Raw genomic sequence first — 12,567 nt, forward strand, 5'->3', positions numbered from 1 at the left:
CACCAGCCTGGTCCATGATGGTTGCCTTCATTTTGTTGTATCCAAACACCTCATGGAGTTATAGGTTCTGATAGGTGGTCTGGGTTGGGCAAAATAAGTATGGTGCCGAGAGGGTAGCCCAGTCTTCTGCTGATGGCCAAGCATAATGACCTATTAGGCTATCATGTGGAATGCCACATGGGCAGTACTGGACCGCATCTTAAACACTGCAGTCAGTCCTGCAAAAGTGTTCCCTGCCTCTTGTTCCATTGGTGCATCTGGTACTGGGCAGCCGGTTCCCACAACATCTAGTGCTGCTGCCTGTACCGTTGCGCTGTCTGGAGCTGCTGCTGTGATCTGTTGTAGTAGCTTGTCTGTGGCTGCTGTTGTGCCACTTGCTGCTGCTGGCTCTCCAGCAGCCACTTCAAAATCTGCTCCTTTTGCATGCAGTATTCCCTGTAAGCTGAGTACTTGGGCACCCACCCAGAAGAAATTCCGGTGCCACCCAGCCAATTAGCAAAGCATGCACAGCCATCTAGAGCGAACACCGTGGGTTTCTGTTGGTGGAACATATCCACTTATCTGTTGGTGCACATAACAAAATTTATTCTTCCCATGAATGGTAAAAATTACAGGGAACACTGTTTCCATGTCTTTCAGGCTGGGGGGTCTGTTTCATCAGCTGCCCTGGGTTGTCAGGCCATGGTTTACTGCCTGCATTCTCCACCAGATGTCACAGAATAGGGTGTCAGTATCAAAACAGATATTTACAGGTCCAGGTGGGGTGGCCTTCTGTATTGCAATAGCCCTGCCCCACCTAGGGCAGTGTGGCCAAATAACTAGAATCAGTGCAGCCACTCTTCAGTATAAGACAGTGCGGCCCAATGTCCGGAGTTCACAGGTCTGTCTTGTTCAGAGCAGATTGGCCTAAAGGCTCAAGTTGATCTAGTAGCCCTGTAGCTGAGAGCAATGACCCATTGGCTAAGGTCAGTAAGGCAGCTCAGCCCAGCAGGGCAGCTGGGTTAGGGAGCCACTGATCTTAGCTCAGGACCCCAGAACCAGTGCTTCTATAATCAGTTTTGGTCACTCAGTACATCAGTCCCAGTCCCTGAGTCACTTTCTACCCGTCCTTCCAAGGCTATTAGTCTCATGACCTCCACGGTCTGCCCTCCATTAGCAATGGCAATCAGTGGAGAGTTCAGTGGAGTCTCAGAATGACTGAGTTCTCCGTCCTGGAGCTCCAGCAGTCTCTCTGCAGGAGCTTGCAGTACACATCTACTTTCATCAGTGACCAGCCCAGACTGAGCTATTCCTTTTATGCTCTGGTTCTGTCTGGAGCATTCCCAGCAGAGGCATGGGGACATGGCTTCCTCAGCCTACAATGTGATTAGACCAGTTTTCGCTGGTTCAGAAAGGGTTATCTTAATAGTAGATGACGTGTCTCAGGTTTGCTTATAAAAACATGCATTCCCCTCTGTTGGTGGAGAGAAGGAAGATGTTTTCACTTAGCCATTAGAAGAAACCAATAGGTAGTTTGTCTCTGGCCTTGCATAGTGAATGCGATTAGGTCTTCAGTTAGCTGATGAATATGACATCTTTGTATATATGTGCACAGTGCTTGGTTTTCCCCCTTGTCTTTCTCCCTGCCCAGTTGCCCTGTGTTGTATATTTCCATATAACTGCCAGAAAAAGAAATAGTTATTTCTTTAAAAAAAAAAAAAAAAGATAAATGGAGCAATACATTGAAATCTGAATGTTAAAACTTCATGATGTGCTATAGATTTTTGTTGTTGTTGTTGAAGTTTCATGCTATTTGCTTGAATTTTATTCCCTGGCAATATGCACATGGCCACCACTTTGAGGATCCCTTAAATTTCCACTTAGTTATGTCTGGCAGATGACTAGGGCAAGATTGAGGATTAGGCAAGATTCCTTTAGAGAAAGCCAGCTCCATTCCCTTAGTTAGGTGGAAGTATGGTGCTCTTGAGTAGAAAAATAAATCTGCACTTCTCTTCATACAGGGTCATAGAATCCTAGGGCTGTAAGGGACCTCAACAGGTCACTGAGTCCAGCCCCCTCCTTAAAGCAGGATCATCTCTGACTAAATCATCCCAGCCAGGACTTTAAAACATCTAGGCTGTGTCTACAGTACAAAACTAACTTAGAAGTTGCTTACTTCAAAGTAACAGACTTCAAAGTTGAGCATCTACACGCACCCTACTAGGGCACTACTCCATTCCCAGAAATGGAGTAAGGACTTTGAAGTTAGACTCCCTTATTTTGAAGTTAACTTTGAAGTAAGGGAAAGTGTGTGTAGACTCTCTGCTGGCTACTTTGAAGTAGTCCCTAACTTTGAAGTTAGTTCCTAGTTTAGGCACACCCCTAGGGATGGAGATTCCACCACCATTCTCAGTAACACATTCCAGTGCTTCACCACCCTCCTGGTGAAATAGTTCTTCCTAATATCCAACCTACACCTCTCCCTCTATAACTCCAGACCATTGCTCCTTGTTCTGCCATCTGTCACTACTGAGAACAGCCACTCTCCAATCTCTTTACAGCCCCCCTTCAGGAGGCTGAAGGCTGCTTTCAAATCGCCCCTCACTCTTCTCTTCTGCAAACTAAATAAACCCAGATTCCTCAACCTCTCCTTATACGTCATGTGCTCCAGCCCTTTAATCATTTTTGTTGCCCTCTGCTGGACCTGCTCCAGTGCATCCACGTCCTTTATATATATAGTGAGGGGCCCAGAACTGGATGCAGTGCTCCAGATGAAGCCTCACCAGTGCTGAATAGAAGGGAATAATAACTTCTCAAGATCTGCTAGAATTGCTGCTCGTAATGCACCCCAACATGCCGTTAGCCTTCTTAGCTACAAGAGCACACTGTTGACTCATAACCAGCTTCTCATCCACTGTAATCCTCAGGTCCTTTTCTGCTGTACTGCTACTTAGCCAGTCAGTCCTCAGCCTGTAACAATGCTTGGGATTCTTTGTCCCAAGTGCAGGACTCTGCACTTGTCCTTGTTGAACCTCATCAGATTACTTTTGGCCCAATCCTCCAATTTATTTAGGTCTCTCTGGACCCTATCCCTACTGTCTAATGTATCTGCCTGTCCCCCTAGCTTAGTATTATCTGCAGATTTGCTGAGAGATCAATCCATACCCTCATCCAGGTCGTTAACAAAGAATACCACCCCAGAACTGATCCCCAGGGCACTTCATTTGAAACTGACTGCCAACTAGACATTGAGCCATTGATCACTACCCATTGGGCACGACCATCTCACCAGGTTTCTATCCACCTGACAATGCATTTAGCCTATCCATACTTCCTTAACTTGTAAGCAAGAATATTGTGGGGAAACTGTATCAAAAGCTTCGCTGATGTTAAGGTATATCACATCCATTAACTTCCTCATGTAAACAGAGCTAGTTACCTCATCATAGAAGCTGATCAGATTGCTCAGGCATGACTTGCCCTTGGTGAATCCATGTTGACTGCTCTTGATCACTTTCCCCTATTCCAAGTGCTTCAAAATGGATTCCTTGAGGATCCCCTCCATGATCTTTCCAGTGACTGAGGTAAGGCTGACCAGTCTACAGTTCTCTGGATTGTCTTCTTTCCTTTTTTAAAGATGGGCCCTATATTTGCCTTTTTCCACTCATCTGGAACTTCTCCCAATCTCTATGAGTTTTCAGAGATTCTGCAGTGACATTTGCCAATTCCCTCAGTACGCTTGGATGCAATAAATTCAGACCCATTGATTTGCATATATTTAGCTTTGCAAAATAGCCCTCGACCCTGTCTTTCCCAACCAAGGGCTGTCCAGCTCCTTCCCATACCACATTGCCTCATGTGGTATTCTGGGACTTGTCCATGAAGAAAGAGGCAAAAAATCCAGTGAGTACTTCAGCTTTCCCCACATCATCTGTCACCAGGTTACCTCCCTCATCAATTAATGGCCCCACACCCTCCATGATCACCCTCTTATTGTTAACATGTCTGTAAAAACCTTTCTTGTTACCCTTCACATCCCTTGCTAGCTGCAGTTTCAATTGTGCTTTTGCCCTCCTGATTGCTCCCCTGCATTCTCCAACAATATATTTATACTCCTCCTTAGTCATCTGTCCTAGTTTCCACTTTTTGTATGCATCCTTTTTGAGTTAAGATTGCCCAGGCTTTCCCTCAGGTCTTCCCTTACACAACCCACATCCATGCTTAACAAGAACCCTAATTCCACATTGCTGAACACTAGGTAAACCAATCTGGATTTTTCTTTTCAGATAGTGTGTATATTACAACTAACATTTCTGCTAGTGTAGTAAGTAAATTCCCCTTCAGGTACTCTCACTCATGAGAGATGGAGATGAGCAACATCCACCCTGATTTAATTACTGCTGATATTACACTTACATCTCTATATCCCTTTTTTCATTTCTGGCATCTGAGGAAAGAAGTTGTATCTAATGGAAGCTTGTGCCGTAATAAATGTGTTAGTTTTTAAGGTGCCATCAGACTCCTTGTTGTGCTAGTTGATCATATGACTAACATGGGTGGTGCTGATAGTTTCTTGCAGTACTTCCTGCCCCTCCAGCCTGGACTAGGCATTGCATGTTACAACTGCTGTAGGATTTCTTAAGGGTGGCGGGTATGAATACTCCTTGGTAGCCCAAGACTGGTGAGCTTGGTTGAAGTCTATTATTTTGTAATTGACGTGTTTGCTGCTTGGGAAAACTGGAGAAAAGTTAAATTCTGTACAACACTGATCATTGATCCATCTAAACTAGTTTCTTGTGAGAGCAAGAAATATCACCAGAATAATATACCTACCCCGTAGAGCAAAGTAAATTCCTTCTCGGGCACTTGGATTATCCTTCACATCCTGAATCAATGAGAATGCAATACGCATCTTCTTCTGGAAGACTGCAATAAAGAACTGGATGAAACTGGTGGGAGGAGTTAATAGAATGAAGGAACTGAAGCTGGCTGACTCTCTTGTGGTTGTCTTAAAGTACCAGTACACAGCAGATGAATACCAAGCCATCCAGAATGCCTTGCGTCAGAGGCTGGGTCCGGAGTACATCAGCAGCCGGCAAGCTGGTGGAGGACAGAAGGTACAAACAAGTGTATTTGCAGAAATGTTGTGGGTGGGGAGTGGGAGCGAGAGGGAGAATTCTTCACTATAAGAAGAACTTCTCTGTGTGTCACTGGTTCAGCCACTGATTTTTTGACACATTTGGTAAGTTGTTTGACTTCCTCCTTCATTCTTGAAATGGAAATGATGTATGCCTATTTCATAGGATGTTGAGCAGGATTTATTGGTTAATTGTTTGCTGCTTTGAACATGTAAAGCACTACGTAAATGCTATGTATTGTGTGTAAATTATTTCGGGAGGGAGGCTCCTTTCCTTTTGTGTTTACCAAATCTGCCTCTCTCAGTTGTGCCATCTTCTGAAGATTGAGCTGGGAAGGGAGCAGCTTTGATCTTTGCACACCAGCACTGTGACATTTCTTGAAATTAACATGGCTTCTTAGTTCAATACAGCTATGACCATAAAGGACTTTTTAAAAATTTAAGTCTTCCTCTTTTCAGGTTTGTTATATTGAGGGCCACAGGGTCATCAGTCTGGCCAATGAGATGTTTGGCTACAATGGCTGGGCTCATTCAGTGACTCAGCAGAATGTTGGTGAGTATCTTTTTCCAGGGTTTGAGAATTTGTGTTCCTGCAGCTCCACAGTGAGGGTCTGTAAAGTGGAAGAAGGTGGTTCCTATCTGAGAAAACCTCTTATCTGGAACATGTTCAGTGGAAACAGCAGGAAACCTGTCTTTAAAGTTCCAGTCTCTATAAAACACACAGATGAAATTTTGGAACTTACAGGCTCCTTGACAGGGAAAGCAGAATAATTAGTGGCGAAACACCTGTTTCAGTACCTGTCCTGTGTGGTACGGTGGTTTGTTGCCAAAGGTCTACTTCTGGGAATTCCAGTTTACAAAAGACGCTCAGTAGCACAGTCTGAGAGAGACCATTCATGGCTGTTCACAGAATACCTGCTGAGTTGGTCTGGTAATATGTTTTGAAGGTCAGAAAGGTGCAGAGCTACCTGTGATTGTGGTATATAGTGCACCACTCTCATTAATGTACCACTTCCTTCCAACTGGAGATCTTGCTGTCTCATGCCTGGTATTGTGCAGTGCTTTGCTAGAACATCAGTATTTAAATTATTAATTCCTGAAAAAGCGGTAGGAAATCCATGCATTGCAGAGAGATAGCTATGGCTCTAGCATATTATGTGGAAGCAAGCTTCTTGAGGGATCACAGTCCCTGAATTTGCATGTGATCCGGATAAGTCCTCAATTGTGAACAAAAGCATCTTAGACTTAGAAGGCGTGGAGACGGTTACTTTGCTGAACACCTGGAGAGGATCTGCTTTGTGGGACAGTGATCATCATGTCCATGCAATGCCTGTTGGTTAGATGTATTAATTTCAATCACCTTTGCGTGGAATGAAGTTGAAGTTTGTCACATCGTGACAAGTACCTATGCCCATGTGACCTAGAAGCCTGAGATATGTCCTCACTCCTTCTCTTGGATGAATTTCACACTGACAAGTTTTGGAATCTGTCCTGAGAAACATAGATTCCTGATCACTGGAGCCTGTTTTTGTCAGCTTTATACTTTAAGTCAAAATGGGTTTCTCTGTATTGACTAGCAGGGCAAAAAGCTTTAGATCGCTTAAAGGGAGAGGATAGCCTGTTGTCAGGTATTTCTCAAATTAGCCAATCATTGTGATAAGGCTGTATAGCAGGAGTTCTTGTCTCCTTAGGTAAAGTGCCACAACTGATAAGACACTTACGCTACGTTTACACTTACCAAAAACTTTGAAATGGCCGTGCTAATGGCCAGATCGAAGAATACTAATGAGGCACTGAAATACATATTCAGCACCTCATTAGCATGCTGCTGGCCGCGGGTACTTCTAAATTGCCACGTTTCACTCCCACACGGCTCATCTACATGGGGGTCCTTTTTCAAGCACTCATGGGAATAAGAGGATTTCAATATTGGTGGGGTCCTTTCAAAAAGGGCCCCCATGTAGATGAGCCGCACAGGAGCAAAACACAGCAATTTCGAAGTGCTGCGGCATGCTAATGAGGCACTGAATATGCATTTCAGTGCCTCATTAGTATTCTTCGGTCTGGCCATTAGCATGGCCATTTCGAAGTTTTTGGTAAGTGTAGACATAGCCTTAGTGAAGACTCTCTGTGCCCTGGAAAGACTGAAGCACACAACTTTTTTCTGGCAGCGGGACATTCCTACCAGGCACTTGAGATATGAAAACAGTCATCTTGCAAATCAAGAACTGTGAGCTGGTCTATAGCATATAATCAACTCAACTAACACTAAACTAAATTTTCATGTTATAAAGTGAATCAGACTGTAGGTACCACAAGTGGATGTTGCCAAAATTCCATCTTTCAGCCATAGGCAGTAAGATGGAAGAGAGACTGTACAGCTTGTTATTCCCTTTATGCCCGTAGGTAGCCAAAGGGCTCAAGGGCGTATATTTCAGTGGTAGCCCCAATGATGCTGCTGGCCAAAATAATTTGATCTCATGTGCATGCATCAAGAATGTCATCAGCGTGAACAAACACTCAACCTCCTTCCTATTGGGAGTAAAAAGATTGCACTCGAGAGTTCTTGTTGCCCAGAGTTGCCTGGCCCATCATATTCCAGATGTGGTCAGGTTCCTTCTGGTAGGACTAAATTGTGATCAGAGATACAGCCCCATCATACACTTGAGCAGTAGCACACTGTGAGTGCATCTTTGCTTATCTCCAACAGACAATGCTAGCCCGAAACTTCCATGCTCATGAATAGCTCAAGAACCTGGGTATATACAGTCAGTCTTCTCAAACTATAATTATTGATAGTTAATATCTCCAGTCCCATTTTATGGATGGGGAAGTTGAGGCAAAGGAGCGTAAGTTGCTTGCCTTCCAACATACTGAAAACAAACAAAAAGATTTAGATTGATCTGAAAGTCATGTAGACCAGTGCTTAATTATTAAGCTTCCTACGAATATGAGCACAGGACACAGATTTCACCCTGTGGCACACTGGGACTCTATCTCCTTCCTCTTTGCCTCAGATTTGTAATTCCATCTCCTTTCTTTTCTCCCCAGATTTCGTTGATCTCAACAATGGCAAATTTTATGTGGGAGTTTGTGCATTTGTGAAAGTCCAGCTCAAGGTAAGCAGATGTATTCTTATTTGCTCCATTTGTTGGTGAACTGCTAGTTGCTTAAGAACCATGAATGACAGTACTACTCTGTGTGTGGCCCTGGACTGCAACACACCATATTACTGTGTCGAACACGACAGTCGTGTGGACCCCCAGAAAATCGTACTTACTTTGGAATAAATACCAATCCACTCAGTACATCCGGTCTACGTATGAGATATATAGTCTTATAATCAGCTGTGTGAATGCAAAAGTTTCAATAGGGAGTACTGTACTTTTTTAACTCACCCTACAGGATGGCTCATACCATGAAGATGTTGGTTACGGGGTAAGTGAGGGCCTCAAGTCTAAGGCCTTGTCCCTGGAAAAAGCCAGGAAAGAAGCAGTGACAGATGGGCTGAAGAGGGCACTCAAGTAAGTGGAGAACCTGTATGTTTCCCATCTGCTTGCTCATTTCCATAGGTGGTGTAAGAGTAAAATGTTAATTCCTTAGTCATGGCAGTCTCTTCTTTTCCCCTCAGGTGCTTTGGAAATGCTCTTGGGAACTGCATCCTGGACAAAGATTACCTGCGATCAGTGAATAAACTTCCTCGTCAGGTGCGGTATGTGGGACTCTGGAAAAGGAGAAAGCAGCATAATTTAGCTGGCCAGGAACCACTAGTTGGTCATTGGTTTTATCCCCCTGTATCGAGAGGGATGGCAACCATTATTCAAACCATTAAAGTGTTTGGTGAAAATGATTCCACCGCCTCCCCGCCTCCCCCCCCCCCCCCCCCGTTAGGTTGTCTGAACTGTTCTTTGTAAAAGATTTTCCTAATACCTCTTCAAAATTATGCAATTCTGAAGCTTAAGCTCACTCACTCACTGCTGTTATTCACTCCAGGGGTCTTGTTTACTCTACTCTACTCAGGATCTCATAACATTCCCATCACAATAGTTATCTGAGCACCAACTCATTCTGTATCGTTACTAGTAATGGGACCACCTACACCATTGCTTATAATAGTTGAAATACTAGTATAGACAGAGATGAATTAGTTCCAATCCTTTATCAAACCACATTACTTGAACTACTGTAGTGTGCTATGTGCAGTAGAGCTTCTTTTGCACTAGCAGTTTTTTAGATGGTATCTCATAGCTATTGCCCCAGTCCATTTTCCCTATTTGTAGACCCCAGGGGGAAGTCAGGTTTAAACAAAGTTCTGGCAGCCACTTCATTTTTCCTTACATAGCTGTTGAAAGCTTCAGCTCTCCCCTGACAGTTTGCAAAATACCAATGCAGAAATCTTCAGCATGCAGAGAACTGAAAATGTAGGGGTTAATTAAAATGAATTAAATGAAATAAAAATAGCACTGCACTGTGATTATTTATTTTCATATTTGCTATAATAAAACACCCCAGTTTGATTCATTTGAAGCTACCATAAAATATCCAGTATGCTGCAGAAAACAAAAAGGCTTGCCCCAGACTTTTGTTCCAGTTTACCAGAGGAGTTTTATGTACACATGTAGAGCACTGGGCTTGGTTATGTTAGGGAATGATCCAGGAGATGCAGCCATCAGTACTTATTGGACGATGCCATGTTGGAATCAGGCGGCTAGGCTTGGAGGTGCTGATATATTATCTCACTCTGTCCTAATGGAGGCTGAAGCACCGTAGTGCAGTTTTCTTGTGGAATGAACATGGATACTGCAAACTCCCAAGTGGTGTGTGGGCGGAAGGGATCCCTGCTGCCTTTTGATTGTCTTAAGGTTGGCTGGTCTCCATAAACCTGAGACAGCCAGCATCACAGATCATTTTAACAGTTAAAACAAAAATCCATAATGAAAGAGGTGGAGGGGGGACTGATTGGTTGAAACCAGTAGGCCATCGATCTACAAATTAGGTATCCAACCTTTAAGTAACATATGAGCCCAGAATGATAAACTGTGTGCTTCACTATGAAATGAGGCCCTTGCTGCTTTATCTCAATACCCTTTTAATCTTTCCTCTTTTTTTCCACATTTTGAATATACCCAGGTCTCATTTTTTCTTAGACTGATTTTCCTCTTACAGTTTGTGTTGCCTTCTTCATTGCACGCTGTAGTTTCTCTCTTGGGTGGTACACAAAGGTAGATTTAAGCTTTCTGAATTAACCAAGGCTAAATACAATGACCTCTCAAGTTAGGCCGGGGTTGTGTTCCTGCAACCCTGCGTAATTCAAATTTTTGCGCAAGTCGAGGGGAGCCAGGAACCCTGGGCTTGCAGGAGCTGGGAAACTGACCAGCTCACCAGGGCTGGTCAGTTTCCTGGCTCCCAGACTGGCAGGGAGCTGGGAACCAAGGGGCAGCCTAGTTCTAGTCTCCCTACTGTTTGTGGGAACCAGGAACCTGACCAGCTCTTGACTGGTTGGTTTTCCAGGTTCTGCCAGTGCTGGGGAGCTGGGAACCAGGCTGACACTTGGTTCCTAGCTTCCTGCCCCTTTCAGGAACGAGGGAGCTGACCACCCATGAGCTGGTCAGTTTCCCAGATCCCGCCAGCTGGGAGGAAAGGGGAAGCAAGTGACAGATTTGTCTGGGACTGCTGCTGGAGGCTGGGGTGAGAGCCGAACCACTTCCCAGCCACCGGTCTGCGGGGTCTCCCTGCACCCCACCCCCACACCTCTCTCTTGTAAACATGATGTATGTGCATTTCAAAAGTACCTATCTTGGGGGATTACTGTAACAATGAATACTATCTTTTTAAGCAAGGAATATAGCATTTCCCTTTTTTAGTGGCATATCTGTTTTAACTTAGTGCCTTCTCAGCATCCCCACCCATCTGTTGTTTCCTCACTAGGATTATGTAAGCATTTCTAGGGCATCCATCAGTGTGCTGTTGGTACAAAAAGCAGTCAAGTAGCACTTTAAAGACTAGCAAAATAGTTTTGCTAGTCTTTAAAGTGCTACTTGACTGCTTTTTGTTTTGATAGTGTATAGACTAGCACGGCTTACTCTCTGTTACTGTGCTGTTGGTGGGCAACCTGTGGCCCACTGGGGGTCTGCTTGGGGCCCACGAATCATTTTGTTTACCATTACCAATGCACTGGCTTGCCAGATTCTGCTGGGTTTTGTCTGCATCTTTTTTTTTTCCTCCTTCTGGTAATACAAAAGTGACATGTACTTAAAGGAAAAGGCTCATGAAGTGTGTGCTGATTGCTCACACTGTGAGAGCTGTGCACTCCTCCTGCATTCAAGCAAAGCATTGCTATAGTTCAGTAGGCATGCCCAACAAATTCTAGGTACACGAGTTCAGTTGGAAAAACTTACCCTCTCCTGGGAAACCATCTTGGTTACAATAACCTTTTGGCCCCCCGAGATTTAGGAGGGCTTCTCATGTGTCCTGCTCACTAACTTGCCCTTCACTGCTCTGAGTGATAGCTGTGTGCTGAATCAGTTACCCTTCGTAGTGAATGTGAACTATTGGAATGTGATGCACATGTGACACCACTGTGCCAGTCCGCCCCCACTGGCTCCCTCAGCTGGCAGAAGCCAGGCAGCAGCCACACTACAGTGCCAGTCTGCCCCGCCAGCTTGAAGAAGCCAGTGGGCAGCCATGCCCCCATGCCAGTCTAAGCCCCTGCTTCCCCAGCTGGGAGAAGCTGGATGGCAGCTACGCCACTGCACCAATCCGGTCCCCTGCTCGTGAAGCTGAGGGGTCGGGGGGCAGCCGCACTGGTGTGCCTCTCTGGTCCACAGCTCCCCCAGCTGGGCACACTAGCTCCAGAGCACTGGGAACTGCTGGAACTGGGGCAATCACCAGCAGCAAAGGGGCTGAGAGCCTGCCAAGCACAGCTGCTTTGCTGCCAGGGGCTTCCCTCAGCCAGAAGTTTCCTGGGGCTGGAGGTGCAAAGCACCATGCTGGGCCAGCTCCTAGCCCCAGGGCTGCTGGGCTCGTCCAGGGCTGGAGCTGCCACTGTAGCTCCTGCTGACTCCCCACAACAAGTTTGACTCTTGTTAATGCAAGAAATGCACAAGTCAAGTTCATGTAAGTCAGGGGTTTACTGTAGTACATTGCCAACCTCTTCGCAGACTTTCGCACTTCAGATTCCATGCTACCAGGTTTGCCTCGGCTACTAGTCAATATTGCTCTGTCTGGTCCTCCTAAATACAAGCGCAGTAAAAGGGTGAGATGTATGTTTCCACTGCTGGGTATGAGGCTGAAGAAAATTCTGTCCAGCTCTAACATATGTCTGTGCACAGTTATAAAATTAATGTGATAGTTGCCGTTCTAGTGCCTTGTCTGCCTCCATACGGTGGGGACTGTCCAGCTTCTATTACTCTTACATTTTAAAATTGTAGCATTTGTATAGAGCAGGAGAG

The 12,567-nt window shown here is 45.0% G+C and overlaps 1 protein-coding gene across 3 annotated transcripts in view; it reads left to right on the forward strand.

The window, feature by feature from the left end:
• Nucleotides 1-12,567, forward strand: part of RAD52 (RAD52 homolog, DNA repair protein) — a 31,917-nt gene that overhangs the window by 14,787 nt on the left and 4,563 nt on the right. For all 3 annotated transcript variants that reach the window (XM_074983776.1, XM_074983775.1, XM_074983777.1), the window contains exons 3-7: nucleotides 4,995-5,096; nucleotides 5,576-5,669; nucleotides 8,168-8,235; nucleotides 8,522-8,640; nucleotides 8,748-8,823. In XM_074983776.1, the coding sequence (XP_074839877.1) occupies nucleotides 4,995-5,096; nucleotides 5,576-5,669; nucleotides 8,168-8,235; nucleotides 8,522-8,640; nucleotides 8,748-8,823 (459 nt within the window). The remainder of the gene's footprint in view (nucleotides 1-4,994; nucleotides 5,097-5,575; nucleotides 5,670-8,167; nucleotides 8,236-8,521; nucleotides 8,641-8,747; nucleotides 8,824-12,567) is intronic.

The sequence above is a fragment of the Carettochelys insculpta genome, chromosome 1, assembly GCF_033958435.1.
Source record: "Carettochelys insculpta isolate YL-2023 chromosome 1, ASM3395843v1, whole genome shotgun sequence".
Taxonomy (NCBI): Eukaryota; Metazoa; Chordata; order Testudines; family Carettochelyidae; genus Carettochelys; species Carettochelys insculpta.